The sequence below is a fragment of the Artibeus jamaicensis genome, unplaced genomic scaffold (genome assembly GCF_021234435.1).
Source record: "Artibeus jamaicensis isolate MK-2021 breed Jamaican fruit bat unplaced genomic scaffold, CSHL_Jam_final scaffold_36, whole genome shotgun sequence".
NCBI lineage: Eukaryota > Metazoa > Chordata > Mammalia > Chiroptera > Phyllostomidae > Artibeus > Artibeus jamaicensis.
In genome coordinates, this window is record NW_026522041.1 from 167,040 (window position 1) to 186,709 (window position 19,670).

The 19,670-nt window shown below is 62.3% G+C and overlaps 1 protein-coding gene across 7 annotated transcripts; it reads right to left on the reverse strand.

Annotated features, from left to right (window-relative positions):
- Positions 1-10: 10 nt before the first annotated feature.
- Positions 11-17,401, reverse strand: ERFL (ETS repressor factor like). Of its 7 annotated transcripts, none has more exons than XM_037160010.2 (6): positions 17,297-17,401; positions 5,320-5,399; positions 2,335-2,569; positions 1,798-1,993; positions 1,584-1,701; positions 11-1,183 (listed from the first exon to the last, which is right to left on the reverse strand). In XM_037160010.2, exons 1-6 carry the CDS (start codon positions 17,311-17,313, stop codon positions 735-737), a joined length of 1,095 nt encoding a protein of 364 aa, XP_037015905.2. In that variant the 5' UTR covers positions 17,314-17,401; the 3' UTR covers positions 11-734. The 7 variants fall into 7 exon arrangements, with proteins under 7 accessions (XP_037015905.2, XP_037015904.2, XP_037015910.2 ...); XM_037160009.2 differs by having other exon boundaries at positions 13-1,183; positions 1,581-1,701; XM_037160015.2 differs by lacking the exon at positions 17,297-17,401 and adding an exon at positions 16,982-17,001 and having other exon boundaries at positions 13-1,183; positions 1,581-1,701.
- Between the last annotated feature and the right edge of the window lie 2,269 nt (positions 17,402-19,670).

The window sequence follows — 19,670 nt, forward strand, 5'->3', positions numbered from 1 at the left end:
CCCTGAATTGGAGGTTTATTTTTTAATATATATTATCTAAGGAGAGGCCTGTGTCGTGAAGGTAGGGTGCTGCAGCCGCCGGGCCGGCCGGCCACACGGCCTCTGTGCCTCCGCCTTTCTCCACTTGTTCTTCCTTCCGCGTTTTGACGGCTCTTTCCCAGGCACCCGCACACCCCCTCCCAGCGCCCACCCCCAAGCTCCCATGGTCACCCACAGTCCTTTCCGTTCTTTTATTTTTGTAGTAAACTCTGGAGGTGGCTGTTGGGGGTCGTGGGGAGGGGAGCCCTCCTGGGCGGGGGCTGGGGGCGGGATTATTGCTCTGAGCGCCCTGTCCCCAGGGGGCCTGTGTAGAGGGCGTGAGGACTGGGGCCAGCACAGGGGACACACGGCCGCACAAACACAGGTCACAGCACGGGGGTGGGGGTGAGGGCAGGGGAGGCTGGGCGCCATATTGCACTTTGGGAGTGGGGCCAGGCGGGGACCCCCTCAAACTGGAGCCTGGGGAGGAGGCCGGAGGCCATCATGTTCCATCTCCCCTGTTAGGAGGAAGTGAGACCCCCAGTCTGGGGTCGGGGAAGAAGACTGGGGCAGCCATGTGTCTGGCCCTGGATGGGGCCACGGGATGGTCCCTGGCCTCTGGTGGGACGTCAAGGGCGGACGAGGCAGCAGCAGTGGCTGCACGGGCAGTGCGGCCCTGGTCCCCACCCCTGCAGAATCTGTCACCCCACACAGGCTCAGCTGCTGAGCCCGCCTTTGCCGGCCTTGGCCTTGGGGGGCAGAGGGAGGCCCTCTTCGCCCTCACTGTCAGAGCTGCAGCCGCTGACATCCGTGATCTCCAGCTCCGAGTCGCTGTCCTCCTTCCCTCCTAGCGCAGCCTCTGGACCCCCAGCCCCCGGTAGTGCCAGGCGGGGGGCCGCTGCCAGGCCCGAGGGGCGCTCAGGGCCCAGGCCCTCTCCCGTGGCAGCCAGTAGGGGCGCGGCTGTGGGCCCTCCCCCTGCACCCGTGGAGGGCAGGTGGCCCAGGGAGCCGGCCAGAGGGTTGGGGTAGAAATGCGGGGGGTAGAGAGAGGGCGGCAGCTTGGGGAAGGGGCCGGCGAGGTACGGATTAAAGTTCCAGGGGTACTCTGGGAAGGCGCGGCTGTAAGGACCCAGCAGACCAGGGGGCTTGGAATAGCCGGTGGCACCTGGGGGGGCAGAGGGTGCCGTGCATCAGCCCGGGCCACTGCTCCACCATCACAGCTGCCTGGGCCTGAGTGGACGGTGCCACCACCCCACTGCACCCTGCCTGCGTGGGTCTCCCCAGTGTCCCTCCCCCGCCTGCTGCCCCTCCCCCGTGAGATTCCGCCACTGTCCCCAGTCCTTTAGTGCCCCTGAAAGCCCTTCTCCCAGCCCATCCCACCCCCCACCCCCGTCCAGCTTCCCTCCCTGCCTCCCTGTGGATGCTTCTCCAGCTTTTAAACACACACACAGCGGCCTGCCTGGCCTCCTCCTTACACACTGTCTCCTCCCGTCTTTGCCCCTCCCCTGCCCTCAAACATGGGCAGCACCCCCTCCAGCTCCCCTGGAACCCGGGGCCCTTACCACCTGAGCCCAGGAATGGGAAAGGGCTGTCCAGACGCAGTTTGTCCGTCTCAGGGGTGAACAGGGGTGCCCGGGCCCCTGGCTCTCCCAGGCGTGGGGCAGAGAACAGGGTCTGCAGGGTCTGGAGAGGGAGGCGAGGGGGGCAGTGCTGCTCAGAGTGGCCGCCCCCTCCCCAGGACCTCAATGCCCCCTCTGGGACCTCAGCCTCCTGACTCACCTCGGGGGTGAGGGGAGGAGCGTCTGGCCCGGGGGCACCCGCAAAGGGGCCAGGGGTCAGCAACAGCGGGGAGCCCGTGGTGGCTGCCGCCACGTCCAACAGTGGGTAATTGACAAGCACGACTTTGCTGAAGTTGAACTTGTAGGTGAACCTCTTCCCTTTGGTCTTGTGGAGGATCCGCTTGTTGTAGTAGTAGCTGCGGGGAGAGGGAGAAGGGAGGTGGAGGGGGGTCCCTGGGCCCACGCTGGGTGCCAGTCACAGCGCACAACTGGGGAGACAGGCTCACAGAAGTCCTCGACCAAGGTCCCAGGGCAAGGGAGAGGTGTGGCAGGGGCTGGGGTCCGGCCTGTGTCGCTCCCACACCCAGAACGTGGGCCCTTTCTCCCCGCCCGCCTTCCACTCACGGAAGAACTTAGACCGCAGAGACCCCTGGGCGTGATCTAATGGGATTCTGCCCTGGGCGTTCAAGAAAAGCTCCCAGGGGCGGGGGCCCAGGGGACACAAGGGGAGATGGGAGGAGGCCCTGGCCCTGCTCACCGCAGGGCCCTGCTCAGCTTGTCGTAGTTCATGTGGGGCTTGCACTTGCGGATGCCCCAGAGCCGGGCCACCTCGTCAGGGTCCTTGATGACGAACTCCCCGTAGTCCCCCTGCCAGGCGATGACGCCCTGGTACTCCTCCTTCTGCAGCAGCTCCAGGATGAAGTGCCACAGCTGAATCTGCCTCGAGCCAGGGGACGACTCCGGCTTGTAGGCCCAATCCGGGAAGGCAAACCCTGGGGACGGGAGGGAGGGGAGTGGCCCCTGCTTGGAACCTGGGAGGCAGCCAACCCTCCCTGGCTCCTCCTGGCCTCTGATGAGCAGCTGCCCGGCCTCAGCATCTTGAGGGACCCGATTCCCAGTCTCTATACCCTGCTTGCTGTCTAGTCCCCAGACTGTGCCCACACTGGAAGAGAACCCTATCTTGGCACAACTCTCCCAAGTTCAGTGTCCTGGGGTGGAGGGTAGGAGGCACCAGCTTGACTGGGGAGAAGCTGGGAAGGGCCGGCTTGCAGGGAAGGGCACCCCCCCATTGACACACAGATTAGCCCTTCTCTCCCGCACACCCACCCTCTTGCCCCAGAGGTCTCTGGTCTCTTCTGCGTTCTGAGCAGCCCAGATTCTTGCCGCCCCCCTCTTCCCTGGCCCATCTCTCTGCTCCATCTCCCCCCAGAGCTCCATGCCCCCAGCCCCACCCCAGCACATCCAGGTCGGGCCTGTGTGCACACGTCTCCACACGCGTCATGTACGCATGCCTTTCACGCCCCTGTGCCCCTCCCTGCATCCACACTGTGGGTCTGACGGTGGCACGTCTGCAGACACACACAGCACACGGCATGCCACACACATGCCCACTCGCTCGCCCTCCAAGGACACCAGCTACACCCTGGGACACACGTGCCCCAGACTGGCACACGGCCGCTGGGGCACAACCTGGCACAACGTGCCGAGGACACAGACATGCCAGACGCCCCACGTCGCACACCCATCGCACACGCAGTCACACAGCTCCTCAGGCCGCTCACACGTGGGGCTCACGACAAGAAACACGCAGGACCCCAGAGCCCCAAATAAGTTAGTGTGGTGGAGACCGTGAGTCAGCATCAGGACGCACAGGTCAGCCTGGCTGACAGACACACACAGGGTGACACCGAGACAGAACAGCCTCCCGACCTACCCACACGCCGAGCACCCACAGCTCGCTCAGCATCACACATGTCACACCCAGATGGCACCCTGCACTCCGTGGTCCGAATGCGCCCGGACGTTGGGGGGATGTGCTCCCCCACCCCCAAACCTCACCACCCAGAAGGCCCCAGGCCCTGGGTCCCGCCTCTGTGCTCACTCGGCTGCACCCCCTGGCCCCTTCCTGGTCCCGAGACCCCAGGCCCTGGCATTGAACGGGAAGGCAGAGCTGGCCTACAGAGAGCTGAGAGCCATGCAAGAAAGGGAAGTTCAGCAAAGGAGGTGAGGCTGCACGGGGGGTCGGGGGGGGGTGCAGCCTGTACCCACTTGCTCTGCAACCCCCCCCACAGCAGTTCCTGGCCCTCTCTGGCTTAGGACGATTTCAGGGGAGGGAGGCAAGGACGAGCAAGGTCCAGCCCGGGCTGCCTGGTGTGCGAGTGTGAGCACCGATGCCGCCAGCCTGAGGCTGGGGAAGGCTCGGCGGTTCTCCCACCACAGGGACAGCTTTCTCTCGGCTCTATTTCGGTCTCTCTCACCTCAGACCGCAGGCCTCCATCAGCGTGTGAGCTCCGGCCCGTTCGGCACCTAGAGCGCAGCCCACCACAGACACACCCACAAGACCCGAAGATGACAACACAACTGGCTACACAACGCAGACACACGACCCCACCCAGAAACACCTCCTGTCCTCAGAGGCGCCGTGCCTGCCGAGACAACTAGAGAGGGGACACAAAGATGCACATTGTGACAGGTAGCCCCCAGTACCCAGTCACACTCAGGGACACAGAGAGGCAGGGAGCCCCACACACGCGCCCCAGCGCAGACACAGCCCCCAACACAGAGGCCCGGGGGCCCCCCACCCTCACAGAGCCGAGACATCCGCTGGCCACGCCGCACACCATGCAACAGACCTGTACGGATCAGGCGGAGGGTCTTCAGGCCGCTGCAGCAGGCACACATTCGGGGAGCTGGGGACAGCCCCCCAAACGCAGTGCTCAAACGCAGACACGCTGGACGTCCCACAGAGACACGGCACGCCCAGCCGAGACTCACTCCGACAGCTTCAGCTGCGCACACACACGTGCGCACACCAGCTTGCACACGCATATATGCTCGCCCAGTGTGACTCCTTCTTTCAGAAACACTCGAGTGTGACCCAGGGACACACTCTGCGGCCCCAAACAGCCAGGCACCGAGTCTCAGTCTCCACAAACACACAGGATGTGCACACACAGCCTGTCTGTGGGGCGTGTGACTCGGGTTCAGATGCACATCCAAGCCAGTCTCCTGGTCCACATCCCCAGCTCTGAGCATCCACTTCTGGGCAAGCCGTTGTCGCTCCCTGGCTCTGGCTGGCTGGGCCGTGTCTCCCAGTCCTCCTGCCTGGATAGTCCTGCCTGTCCATTTGTCCCCTGGCACCCAGCCTAGTGCCCCCTCTGGTGCCAGTCCCTGCTCCATCGGTGCCTGCTGGTCTCCAGACCCCCTGCTCCTCTCCGCCCGCAGGGCTGGTGACAGCAGGCTGAGGTGTGCAGAGCAGGCACCCAGGACCTCAGGAGCCTAAATCCTTGTTCCTCTCCAACCTCAGTTCCTCGCCCACCCTCCGAAAGACCCCCACATCCCAGCGGGCAGGTGGCAGGGACGTCAGGCTGGGAAGTTTTTAGCCAAGTTTTCCGTTAAGGAATTGGGTTCAGGGGACCCTGACAGAGACCCGGAAGGTAGAGGAAGGAGAGTCAGAGATCAGAAAAGGAGGGGCTGCTGGGAAGGCCCAAGGGCTGGGGGTGGAAGGGCCCAGGCCAGTTACCGGGGGTCCAGAGAGCCGGCAGGGCAGGCGGGGTGAAGAGAAGGTCGGAGACGCAGCTACAGTCCATGGTGGAGCCGGCCCTGCAGAGAGGCCAGGACAGACACGCAGGGACAGGAGGGAACAGGTGGGAGAGACAGACAGGGGTCAGCACCAAGACCCTGCCCGGCTGGACGCCGGCCACCCCTTCCCCACCGCCTTCCGCCTTGGCACCCTAGTGCCGGCCCCTCTCCCCGTGCCAACGGTCCTCCCCCCAGCCGCGCCTCCCCTTACTCTGTGCCTCGGTCACTAAGCACCAGGGCGCTCCCAGCTCGCCCCTCGCCGCCCCTCTCTCCTCACTCACACTCGCTGGCCCGCCCTGCACCGTCCCTGCCGCTGTCTGCAGTCTCTCCGTCCCCTTCTGGTGCCCGACCTCTCCTTCTGTGCGTCTCTGGTCGCCCTCTGTCTCTGTCTGTGGCTGCCTCAGCTTTATCTCACTCAGAACCTCGGCCCCCTCGGGGTCCCCCGGCTGACCCCCAGCTGCTTCGTCCAGCCCCACGAAGAAGCCCCGCGCCGGCATCTGGAGCTGGCCAAATCGGGTGCCCGCCCAGCGGGCTGGGAGGGGACGGGCCCAGCCCTGCCCTCCGCCCACCTCTCAGCAGAGCGGCCCCCAGCGCCCGCACGGGCCTCCCACTGACACCCGTCCCTCCACCCGCCCGCGCGCCCGGCCACTCGACCCGCGTCCCTTCCCCAAACACCTCTCTCCCCTCAGACCCGCCTCCCCCTCAGACACTCCGTGGCCCTCCACGTGCCTCCTCGCAGACCCCGACTCCCTCGGGTGCTCCTCCCTCTAAGACGCCCACCCCCCCTCCTTGCCCCTCTCTCTGAACCTTCCCCCGTCCCGACAGCCCTCTCCCTCGGCTACCCCACCACCCCAGGGCCCCTCCCCTCAGGTGCGCCAGCCCAGAGACTCTTAAATGCACAATCCCGCTCAGACCCGCCACTGCTCCCCAAAGGCCCCCACACCCTTCAGAATCCCAGACACTCTGCTCCCCCGTAAGCCCCACCCACCTCACCCCCGGGACGCCAAAGGAGCCCCGACGTCTCCCACCCCCCACAGCCCCCCTGGCCCCAACCCCCACGGTGGTCTGCTGACACCCCGCACACAGTCACTTCCAGCTCAAGCCCCTCTGGGGGCCCCGCCTCGTCCGCCCCCACAGGGCCTGCCTCTGTTCGCAGCCCCGGCCGCCCAACTTTCTCTGGGGTCTCCCTCCCCATCTCCCCCTCTTGATCTCTGTCTCCTCCCACCATCTCTCCCATTTTTCTGTCTCTCTTCTCTTTCCTCGTCTCCCCCCTGCCACCTGGGGTGTCTCTGTCCCCATCGCTGTGACCTTCTGCCCCTCCCCATCTGCCTCTGCCTCTCTCTCCCTCGACCACTCAGTCCCTTTTCCTATTTCCCTGTCCTCCACTTGCGCCCCCTCTCTTCTCCACGTCTGTCCCCCGTCCCTCTGTCTCTCACTCCCCGTCTCCCCAGTTCTTCCATCCCCGTCTCTCTGGCTCCCTCGCACTCCACCATCGGTCTCCTTCCCTCCTTCTCTCTGGGTCTGACTCCCCATGTCTCCCCTTCACCCCGACTCCGCACCTCTCCCCGTCCACCTCTCCCGCCTCCCCGGCGCTGTATGCCTCTCTGGGTCCCCTCCCTCCTTCCCCCTCCCCCCCCCCCCCCCCCCCCATTGGCCCCTCTCATTTCCGTGTTGGTTTTGATTTCTCTTCCCGACGCTTTCAACTCCCCGCCGCCTCCTCCGGACACGTTATAACGAGGAGCCGTGGGATCGGCGCTCCAGGCCCTGCTCCCACGCTCCCCCGCCGTCTCTCTCGCACGCGTCTCTGCCATCTCCCGGTCTCTGCCTGCCACTTCTCCCGTCTCTGGCTCCCGCCTCGGTCCTGGCAGGCCCACCCCACCGGGACTGGGTCCCCGCGGCCCCCTCTCGCTTTCCTCCCCTTCCCTGCGTTCTCGCCCTGACTGTCCTGGTTCGAAGCCCCGGCTCCTTTCCCGAGCCTCTGGGTCCCCGTGTGTCTGTCCCTGCGTCACGTTCCCCCCAGTCCCTGTGTCCCCACATGGCTCTGCTCTGTGTCTCTGGTCCCCCTGTCTCCCCGTCCCGTCTCTGGCTGTCTCCGTGTCTCTCTTTCCACCCCAGTGCCCATCTCTCGGGGCCCCTTTGATCTCGCCCTGCCCCTGGCGCCCCCCTGGCCCCATTGATCACTGATCGACCGCAGGAGGCAGTGGGGCCCGCGGGGGCCAGGGCTGCAGGGCAGTCAGGGGTCTGGTAGGACAGCAGCACGGACGGACAGACAGCCCCAGCCAGGGTGGCTGTGGAGGGGAAGCTGCTGTACCCCCTGCAGCTCCCCACCGGCCTGCGCTGTGCGGATGGGGACTCCGGGCGAGCTTTAATTTTTAATTTTATTTTGCTTCCTCCATCCCCCCTTGCCCCCCATCTCCACCGCCTGCAGCCATGGCACTGAATGTGTGTGTGCGTGTGCGTGTGCACGCGGCAGTGTGGAGAGGGGCTGGGCAGGCCCGGGCTGCCTCCCTGCTCTCCCTGCCAAGCAGACACACAGACCCACACAGCAACCCGGGCACACACACCACACCTCACACACAACACACCTCACACACAACACACCTCACACACAACACACCTCACAGACCTGTGTCACCAAGGTGAAACACACTGCCCCTCACAGACACGTGAGAGCAAACTGACACACACCACACCTTCACACACAGCACGCCTCACAGAGACATGAGAGCAAACTGACACACAATACACCAACACACAACACCTCATGGACATGTGTCAGCAAACTGACACACACCACACCTTCACACACAGCACACCTCACAGACCTGTGTCAGCAAAGTGACACACACCACACCAACACACAACACACCTCACACACCCATGTCAGCAAAGTGACACACACCACACCATCATACACAATATACCTCACAGACACGTGTCAGCAAACTGACACACACCACACTGTCACACACAATACAATACACAGATGTGTGATGCATGGGTCAACAAAATCTTATGCACAAAGAAATTACAACCAACACACATCACATAGACCCACAGAGCAACTCAGGCACAAATACTGCCATGTCAAAGGCAACACGGACACGTGTGTCAAAACAGTCACACACATCATGGCTGTACACACACGTCACGATCAGACATTTGCACAAACAAAAACATACAATTGTACACAGATACACATACAAGACAAGTGTTCATTCAGTCCCACACATAAACAAAGACACACAAACACAAAGCACAGACACCCTCTAACAGACACAGTCACACACCGAGGTTTACAGTCAATGCAGACACACAACCACAACACCACACGAGGCAGAGGGCACGCCGGCAGCCAGGCACACACAAGTGACACAAAAGCAGCGAGTTACCCAGAGGCGCACTGGAGTCCCTGCGTGCGCATGTGCTGCGTCATGCATGGGGACAGAGACACACACTCACACGTGCACACGGACCAGTCTGATCAGTGGCACACTCAGACCCACAGGCCATCTGAGTGTGGGGCTATGTGGGGACCGGGCTGGACACTCCCAGGGAAGCCCACCTGTCACCTGCCAGCTGTCTGCCTGTCCATCCACCCATCCGCCCTCCCTGAGCATGTGTCTGTGTGTGCGTACATGTGTGTAACGTGTGCCACTGTCTCAGGCACGCTTCTAGTGCCGTCTCTTCAGAGACAGGTCTTCTGGCCTCTCTCAGGCCCCGCTGGGTGTCCGTGTCTCTGCCTCTGTCTGTCTGTCTCTCTCCCCAAATATCCGTGTTTCCGGGGGTCTCCATCTCTTGTCTCTGTCCCTGGGCGTCTCTGTCCCCCTCTGTCCCTCTGTGTCTCTCTGCATCTTCTCTTCACCTCTCATCCCTGGGGCCCCCCGGGCTGGGGTTTAACCAGTTGTTTTGATTTTCTCTAAGCTGCTCCGGCCGCCTCGGGAGCTGCCTCGGGCCTCACCCCCCCACCCAGCGCCTTCATCCCTCACCCAGCCCCCCCAGCTCCCCTTAACACAATCTGCACAAGTGGAATGAAAATTGATTTTTTTTTTAAATTTCATATCTTCTCCGGGGCTCTGTCTAAAGAGGAGAGAGATGCGGCCCGAGACCCTGCTCCCTCCACGGCCCCGACACACACACACCAACAGGCACACACACGCCCTGACAGGCTGCCTGCACCCGCCCAGGGAACACCCCCCCCCCCCCCAGGACCCACACCACGCAGGGTACATCTGTGCGCACACACAGTGCACACACGCAGCGGACCCCCGCACACTCCCTCTCGAGACACCCACCACGGGGCCCACTTCCCACAGCACACACCACACCTGTGTGTGCTCACGCGCACACCTGTCCTCCAGATTACGTTCACGTCCACAAGCACACAGACACTGGCACAGGGACTGTCCCATCACAGGCACTGAGGGGACCCAGGAGGACAGGTTCAGGAGGGTGACGGGGACCCCCCAGCCAGGACTTGCCCCACCCCTGAGGTCACTCCCACTCCTTCCTCTGCCCACACGAACCACATGCTCTGTCCTGACCCTGGGTCAGGGTGCATCTGCGCCTGGAGAGCATGCACACACGTGTGCACACACACACCTACCTCCCTGTGCCTCTGAAGGCTGCACACTGTCCTCCCCACCGGGGCACAGAGAACACACACACAGGCACCAGGCACATGCCCACATTCACATGTCGTCACAAGAGACACAGCCCCCCACCTCGTAGGGCACATCTCACGCAAGGAGCACACACCTCACGCACAGTCACGCAACCACACACAGCCCCAGCGGCCTTAGGGCTGGTCACACGCAGTATCGGTCACTCAGCGCTCATGAACTGGCACTCCTCGTGCAGCCTGTGACATCTTGCTCCCCCAAATGATGCCACACATGCACAGGCACATGCACACACGCAAAGCACTGTTCACGCCTGACCCCAGGCTCAGGCACATGCCCACAGGCTCAAACACACAGCAGACCCCTTCACGCAGACGCACAAGCTCACACAGCCAGTCTCTGAGGCAGATTTGGGGGCATTTTTGTGACCTTTCGCACAGTGGTTCTCCCCCCAGCAGCCGGGCCCCTGGGGTCCTCCCGGGTGGCACCTGCTCAGTCCTTCCGCCCTGGGTCCCTCGGACCTCTGGTCTTCTGGCCCTCAGAGAGGTGGGCTGTGCTGGGCTGGCTCTCAGACATGCCACACGCCACACGGCACCCAACCTGGGAAGTCCAGACCCGACACAGCTCCAGAACTTGGACAGTCACATGCATGCTCACGCTGGCTCCCGCACGGAAGTCACACCCGTGCTCTCGGACACAACATACATGGCTTTGCCTGGGCACCCGGACTGAGTCACCTGCACCCAGGGATGCACACACCTCCACAAATCACGCTCACCCCTGCTGTGACACAAGTCACACAGCCACAGGAAAAGACAGCTAAAACGTCCCCGCACACATGTGTAGTGTCACACGCAGTCACCAAAGCTTACACACCCAGGCACGCGTGCACACGCACACAGCAACTTCCGCCAAAGCTGCATTATGCGTGACAGACGGAGGGACGGTTTGCAGACAGACAATGGGGCACAGGCCCCCAGGCTGGAGAAGGCGTGGGGGACGCTGGCTGGTTTAGGGTGGGGAGGAGGCACCGAGCCAGGGCAGGAATGGAGGCTTCACAGACAGCACCCTCTCCCGGTCTCTCCCTCTCGCTGGCATGTCTGTCTGGGGCCATGCATCTCTCTGGGTCTCTGTCTCTCTCCCCGAGTCCCAGTCTCTGCACGGATGTCCCTGGGGCTGCAGCCAGCATACAGAATGGTGTCAGTGGGGGGGTGGAAGAGAGCGTCCCCAGGGAGGTGGGAGCTGCGCCCGCAGTGCCACGCACCCCGCCTACCAAACAGCACTGAGAGGGGGAGGAGCAGGCGGAACCGCTGTGCGGGGCCCAGAGCTCAGGCTGCTCCCCTCACCCCTGCAGGGGAAGCCCTGCCCCTCCCTTCAGAGACCCGGAGAGATGGAGGAAGTGCTGGGGTGGGGGGGAGACAGAGGGGAGAGACACCCAGAGAAGGGCAGAGACAGACAGAGGGAGACCGAGGTTGGGGGTCCAAGTCAGAGAAACCCGGAAAAGGCGAGTGAGTCAGGCTTGACAAAGTGAATTAAAGAGCTGGAGGTTAAGGAGAGAGAGCTGCTGGAGGAAAGACCCCGGGTCAGGGAGGAAGGAGAGGAGAGGGCAGAGATGCGGAACATTGAGGGATTAGGGCAGAGTGCAGGAGTGGGTGAGGGGGGGCTGCAGCTGCAGGGCAGGGGCGGGAGGGACAGGAAAGGCCCGAGAGTCTGGGGTGCAGGCTGATGGCCCTCTGAGCTCAGGGGACCCGCCTCAGCCCTTCAGCGGGGTTAGGGGGTCAGCTCAGGGCCACCACCCCGACTCCAAAACCCTCCCCTCCCCCTCCTCACCTCCACCTGGGCCTATCCCCACACCCTAACCTGCCTCACCCTGAACCCCAACCTCCTCCCAATGCAGCTCTCACCCCTGTCCTCATCCCCAAAGCCCAGGCCCACCAGGCTGCCTTGGCTGGAGCTCCTGGTCCGCAAGGCCTCCACCTGAGAGACCACGACAGACAGATGGGAGCCGGCCACAATGGCCAAAGGGCAGGGCGCTGTGTGTCCTGTTCATGGGGCCTGGTGCCAAGTATGTGCTCAGAAAAAATTGTTTAAATGGAATTCAGATGAAGCAGAGCAAGGCCGGGAAACAGACAGACGGTGAGTCCAAGGGACGGGAACCCGGAGAACCAGGGGCAGAAATGGAGGTGGAGCAGCGCAACCTGGGACGAGGGGACAGAGGGACAAGGGTGCAGAGAGAAGCAGAGGGATGGGGTGGCAGGGACGCAGGTCAGTGGGGGACTGAGACACAGAAAGAGAGAGGAACGGGGAATTAAATGATGAGGAAATGGGCTCAGAAATGGCGAGGAAGCGGGTGACCGAGGGTCAGAGAAAATGAGGAACGGACACTCTGGGTCAAAGGCCCAGGAAGGCAAACATGAGGGGCAGCGTGCGGGACAGAGACCCGGGCACAGGGAAACAGGGGACAGAGAGCAGGGCCAGAGCACCCGGCAGGGCCCGGTGTGGGGTCGGGCCGCTGGAGCTGGGTGCCGGGGCTGAGGAACGTCCCACGGGGCTGGAGAAGGGCTGGGGTCCCACAGGCTCGGGGAGGCTCAGGGCTCCAGGGGCACCGTGCGGTGCTAATTCAGCGCCATCGATCAGACGGGATGAGAGCAATAAATTATTGTGACAAGATGCAATCCTGGCCCGCGCACTGCCGCCGAGCAGATCGATCCCTGTCCCCAGCCCCACACTGGTCCCATGCCCAGGCCTCGGCCGGGATGCCTCTGCCCACCTCTCTCTCCATTTCCCTCACCACGCACGAGCTCACCGACAGCCTGCTGGGGCTGCGGCCCTCGGGAAGATGGGGAACAGAGAAGGACCCTGGGACAGATCAGCCCCCATCTGTCCCAGGTCCTCTCACCGATCTCAGCATCCATCATCGGCACAACCTGGGCGGCGGCAATGGTCATGACGCCCATTTCTCAGGTGTGGAAACTGAGGCCACAGTTTCACGGGGGTGAATGTCAACGCCTGGACTCAAATGGGGGTCAGTAGGCCTTCAAGCCCCCCAACATCTGCACTGTCAGAGAACAGAGCAAAGGACAGAGAAGCGGAGGGAGGACACAGACAGACACCGCTGTCAGCACACAGTGAGACAGCACGCAGGGCACAGAAAAAGAGTCAGAGAGTGATAAAGAGACAGGCCGAGACAGACACTGAGCCAGACAGAGAAGAGACAGAGAGCTCAGGAGGGAGAAAAGGACGGAGACACAGAAGAGAAGACTCAACTCAGAGGAGAAGGCAGAGGGAGATGGGACGGGAGCAAAGGCCGGACGGGCGCACAGGGAACACGAGCAGGTACAGAGGCGCCTGTGGGGATGGCAGTTCCGTAAACCAAGGTGTGTCTGAGGAGACAGGTGTGGGGTGGCGGGTGGCTGTGCTGGCTCCTGGAGGCTGGGGGGGTGGGCAGGGTGGCGATGGGAGTGAGAATTCGGCTGACAAGCTTGGCTGGGAGTCAGTGTCAGAGAGTGACAGGTGTTAAGCCAGGGAGGCAGGCGTGTCCAAGGGCAGGAGGAGAGGGAGAATATGAGGTTGGGGTGTCGGAGAGCTGGCAGGTGATGGAGAAGCAAGTGTGGCCCCAGGGACCACATGGACGAGAGTCTTCGAAGGAAGTAGGAGGCAGGGACACCAGAATGACGTTAGTCAGATGGCCTCAGTTTGCCTCAGATGTCCTCTATCTACCAGTTTCTGAGACCTTAAAGAAATGACTCCACTTCTCTGGGCTCAATTTCCTCCTCTGGAAAATGGGGATAAGAGGAGGCGCCGGCCTCATACGGGTCTCGTGAAGATGAAATGAGACAATGGATATAAAGAATCCAGAACAGTGCCTGTCGCAGAGACAGGTGCAATAAGTGGGAGCTGGGAGGGGGTGCTACTCAAGGAGGGGCCGTGGGCCAGCAGCAGCAGAACCCCCTGGAGGCTGTCAGGAAGGCAGGGCCTCAGGCTGCCCCAGAACCTGTCAGGCGAGGCCCCAACCAGCCCCCACCCCAGGGGTTTCTGGAGCATGTTGCAGTCTGAGAACCTCGGACCTGAGGGATTCTGCATGATGCAGCGGGCAGGTATGCGGACGGCTGGGGACAGATGTGATGTGTGTAACAAATGCTACAGGTGTTACTCATGCTCACCAAAAAGGCATTCCTTCAGGAGATAGATGGCCAGGGGCGTGTCCCATGAAAAGAGACAGGTGTTTCCAGAGGGGAGCAGGCTGGAGACAGGTGTGAGGCATCTGAAGGTCTACCTCTCAAGGTGTGGAGGTGACAGGCTGCATGAAGAGGCAGTGAGGACAAGCGGAGCAGAGACCAAGTGTTCATGGGAACACAATGTTTGAAAAAGCTATGAAGAGACGAGGGTTACACGGATGTTGAGAGGGATGAGGAGCACGGAGGGGACCCAGTGCTGGGAGTCAGGTGTGCATCCGTGGGGCAGGAGTGTGGCCAGGAGTCACTGACCCCCTCGGGGGTAGGAAAGGAGGGCCAGGATGACAGAGACTGAGCTGAAGACACGTGAAACAGAGAAGAAGATGAAGGAGGGCAGTGTGGCATTCCCAGGACTGTTTGCTGAAGAAATGAATGAACACAGTACCAGAGCAGCCCATGATGTTGAGGCAGACAGGTGAGGAACAGGCAGGTGCGTGGAGATATTGGTGTGACCTTGTGCAGCACGAAAAAGGAAGTGAAAAACGTGGGATGTTAGGTGTGCAGAGAAAGAGGGGAAGTGGACAGAGAGTACACGAAGGGCAGGTGCAGGGAAGTGGGCACACGGGGGGGGGCAGATACCTGTGCCCCAGCACAGATTCCCTGCCCCACCCAAACCTGTGTATGTGTGAAGTGGTGCTGTGCTTGGTGAGAGACAGGGAGACTGGGGGAGTCGGGTACACGTGAGCAGCAAGTATACACGTGGGACAGGTGTGACTTGGAGGACAAGGGCTTGTAAGAGACGTTATGGCAGGAGACAGCTATGAGGAAGAAGGACACAGCTGGTACCCCAGGACCAAGGCACGTGTGAGCACTCAGCTGGTGCTGGCTGAGGAGACAGCTGGCACTGGCACACGTGTGGTCTGGGATGGGTCACCTGAAATGACAAGTGGGGAGGACAGGTGTGGCGGAATGAGTTGCAAGTAGGTGTATTTATGTAAAACGATGGGAGCTGACGTACTCGGGAACCAGGTATGGGCAGGGAGAGTGGTGTGAGGCAGGTGTGTTCTGACGTGGCACATGTGTGGGAAGTGCTTCTGGAGGGACAGGTGAGGGGGTGGGCACCACTGACACTGCCAGGGAGAAGTGTGGCTGAGAGCCAGGAGCGTGGGAGGGGACAGGTGTCACCTGAGGACAGACTAGGAGGACGTCCGTGCACTGTGAGTGCTTCTGTGCAAAGGAGGGGCCTGTGTGTGTGTGCGCACGTGTGTGTGAGTGTGGTAAACAGGCACAGCTTGAGGGGATGCAGATGGGAAGAAACACGAGTGTGTGAAAAACAAGCGCATTCACAGTTTTACAGGACAGGTGGGACGGCGCAGGTGACGGTGGGAAGGGGACAGAGGAGAGGAGATAGACGCAGGGATTCGGGTGGAAAGGGCGAATTTTGGAGAGCAGGTGTAACCTGGAGAGGCAGGTAGGAGATGCTCAGGTATGAGAGATCATGGGTATCTTTGGGGAAGGTTTCAAGGGGACAGGTGTTACCTGGAGGCAGCAGGTAACAGGAAGAGGTGAGAACTGTGGGGGCTGATGAAGAAAACAGATGCAGAGAACAGGTGTTCCCTGCAAGGGGCAGGTACAGGAAGACCAATGTTACCTGGAGGTCCAGGTGTGGGAAACTGAAAGGAACATGATGTGGCAGATGTGTTGATAGACAGGTGTGGATAAAAGCTGTTACCTGAGGCCACAGGTGTGTGCAGCATGACTCTTCCGGGTGGTTTGCTGCCTGGGTTTCACTCACTCCCCGCCCCTCCCCAGAGGTCAGTCCTGGCTCTCCGATCCCTCCCGTGGTTCCAGTCCTCAGAAGGGCCCACGGTTAGTTCTGGGCTCGGTGAGGCTGGGCCTGCGGGGCAGCGGCGCTCTGAGGCTGCTTGGCGATGCGGAGCGCGTCTGGGCCTCGGCGGGCCGGCGGGGCGGGGGAAACGGGAGGGGGGGCCGTTTAGCCGTGATAGATCCGCGCGCCGCTTGTCTCTTAATCTCCGGAGCGACCGATCGATTCGCTATTTCCCTTTGTTGCCAGAAAATTCGATCCTGGGCCTGGAATTAGGTCCCCGGCTTAATCTGAGCGGAAACCAGCGAGGGGGAGACAGAGACGGAGGTGCAGGGGGAGACAGAGACGGAGAGACAGTGAGAGACCGAGAGGCAGACGCAGAGACACAGAGGTGCTGAGGAAGGTGCGGAGGGAGAGAGTCGAGCGGATTCTGAGAGTCCAAGAGTTGGGCCCGAAGAAATAGAGTGGCTGCAAGAGACGGAAAAAACAGATGCTGGCAGAGTGAGAGCGGACCCAGAGATGCGGGAGAGACGGAGACACAGCGGGAGAGGGGCTCCGCACGGCCCTGTGCCAGGAGCGGAGTCACCGGGACCCAAAAGGAGTGTGGCGCAGTAAAGCCACCTGACCCCAGAAGGGCAGGCCAGCGCGGCCACCCCGAGCTGTGCAGACCCCAATATGGGCCCAGGGGTCTTTCCCACAGCCCCTTTGACCCCCTCACACCAAATATCCAGATCCAAATGGGCGGACCCTCAGCCTTGAGCTCCAGCTCCAGATAGAGACCTCCCAGGCCCCCAAATCCCACGCCCACGTCGTCCCAGCCCCGAATATCCACACACCCATTCCTGACCCCCAGCCCCAAACAGTCAGCTCTCAACCCCAAATCCCCAGTCTCCTGGCTCTGTGCCCCCAGGTCCCAGATTTCAAGCCCTCGGCCCTGGCCTCTAAACCCCGCGAGGACTCTTGCCAAATGTCCAGACTCACCCTCAGGCCGGCCCGCCAGCCCCATGCCCAGATGTTCAGACCCCAGTGTCTCGCACACCCTCTCGGATTTCCCGGCCCCCTGCCCGGAGGGCACACCCCCAGCGTTCTCCCCCATTCCCGCCCCCCCCCCCGCAGGGATGCGCGAAGCCCCACCCGTCCCCACTGCTCGGGCAGCGACCCCACCGCCTCCCCGCCTCGGGCTCCCGCGGCCCAGCTCCGAGGGTCTCCCGGGAGCGCTCGGGCGCCCCGGCCCCCGCCCGGGGCAGGAATCCCCGCCCCCCATCCCCGCCCCTGCGCGTCCCGCTGCTCACTCACTTGCTGGGTTTGCGCATCCGCCCGGGTCCGGAGAGAAGTGTTCAAAGTTCGGGTCCCGCAGCCATGGCACCGCGGCGTCCTGGGGAGGGGGAACCGGGGCGAGGACGGGGCGCGGGAGGTGCCGGGGGCCCCGGGGACGGGGGCGCGGCGAGAGGGGCGCGGACCGAGAGCGAGAGTCACTGAGGGACCGGACAGAGGGAGACCCCACACGGACGGGCAGCCAGAGACGGGGCGGAGCAGAGACTGGGAGACGCGGAGGGAAAGACGGAGACGCGGGGAGCTGGGGACGGGGCTCGGGGCGGGCGGCGGCGCCACCGCGAGCGGGACGCGGGCCGGACCGAGGGCGCCGGGGTCGGCCCCTTGCCCCTCCTCCTCCTCCTCCTGTTCTTCCTCCTCCTCCTCCTCCTCCTCCTCGGCTCCTCCACGCGCCTCGCGCCTCCCGCCCTCGCGGCCGCCCGGCCCGGCTCGGCGCGCAGATATATGGAGGCGGCGGCGGCGGGCGGTGCGGGGGAGGGGGCGGGAGCGCGATCGATGGAATATAATTTTCCTCAAACTCGGAAAATAAAGTTCAGAGCTGATCAAATTTGAAAACAGATGTCGAATCGCGACTCTAAATAAGGTTCGATCCCGGGACTGAGAGAGTGGGGGTGGGGGCGGGGGTGGGTGGAGGGGTGCAGGGACCCCCTCCCCTTCCTGCCCCGCCCGTCCCCTCCCGAGGAGGACGCCCTTGGACACTCGGGCCAGGCCGAGGTGGAGGCCGGAACCCCTGCTGGACATGCCAGGCTGGATCTGGACACACACACACACAGCACGGACGCGGACACACGGACATGAGGACACGCGGATACCAACAGTGCAAACGCTCTCACACAGGACGGCCTAGTGGGCACGTGGACACTCGACCCTACTCAGGAACACACACTCAGAGAAGCATGTACACAGAGATGCACGCACGGGCCTGTACACACTGACCCGCCCCGACCCGCGAGTTGGCCACATGCACACACAAGAGCCATGGGGACATACAGCTACACGGCACCCCTGGCACACAAAGCCTTCTCTGACACACGAGGCTAGGGTGTGTCGACAGACACGCAGACGGTCCGGACTCGGGCAGGCACCCTGAAGTGAGAGGGAAGGGCCCCCAGGTGTGCTCCCGCCGAGATAAGTAAACATCCCGGGGCTCCGGGCCCTCACTAACCCCTCCCCTTATTATCCACCCTTCCCACCTGCTCCCTGGGGCCTTCTCCTTACCCATTCTCCCTCTCCCGTCCCTCCCCACCTTACTCTCTCACTCCCAGGTCAGGCTCCCCTGCCCCCAAGCCCCAAAGCCACATTCTCAGCGGCTGCCCCTAAAGTCCACTGTCTCAGGAGGGGGGAGGGTCTGGGGCAAGACGACAGCCCCTGAGTGGACACGGTGGCTATGCCATGGCCAGGACAGCTCTGCCGGGCACCCTGGGGATGGGGGCGGGGCTTCAGCAGGCTCCAGCCCCACCACCGCTCACGGGGGTGAGTCACTAAGCATCCCCAGCCTCAGTTTCTGCATCTATAAAATGGAGCAATAATGAGGATTCCTTCCTAGCATTGCTGGGAGGGTTAAGCAGCAGGACAGGGAGCATAGCTGGTGTGGTTCCAAGCACCAGGTAAACACAGACTTGCTCTGAGCATCACTCTTTTGATTTAACCATATTCAAAATACTGAACATTCTGCTAGAAAACGAGAATTCCCTCACTGCCTCCACCTAGAACAGCACTCTTTCTTTTCAGGGAGCTGGCAGCAAAGCTGACTGCACACTGCATCCTTGAAGACAGCTCGCCAGCTAGACACTCCTGACCCTCGAGGGTCTGTGACACCCACCAGGCTGCGGAGGGAGAACACTCTTCTGGCACCTTCGCGGTGTGTGGCTCCGAATGCCAAGGAGGGGGTTCTGGAGTGGCCTCTGTGGGGTAGGACTCCTCACCTCCACGTGACACCCTTTGGGAGAGAGAAAACACCCCCCAGCTGGCTACGGCACCCTTGCAGAGAGCTAGAACACCAATGGGAATGGACTGGATGACCAAGAAATGTGCAAAAGGACACCTGCAGAGAGAGCCCGGTGAACCTCAGGGAGCAGCCTTCAGTGAGATAGAACGACCTCGGGAAAGAACCCGCTTGCTACAGTGTACACAGCACCCTTCCAGCAGACAGAATGTCCTCGGAAAGTTAGTGACACCCATTGGACAGCCCCGAGCATCAGCAAAGGGGGCTCTCACAATCTTGACCTCTAAGCCCCACCTTTGGGAGAGATGAAATCATCCCAGTGTCAGAACACTTGTTAGACTGTAGACAACACTTGTGAGGGGCTCACAATGTCCAGTGGGGGGGTGTGGGAGC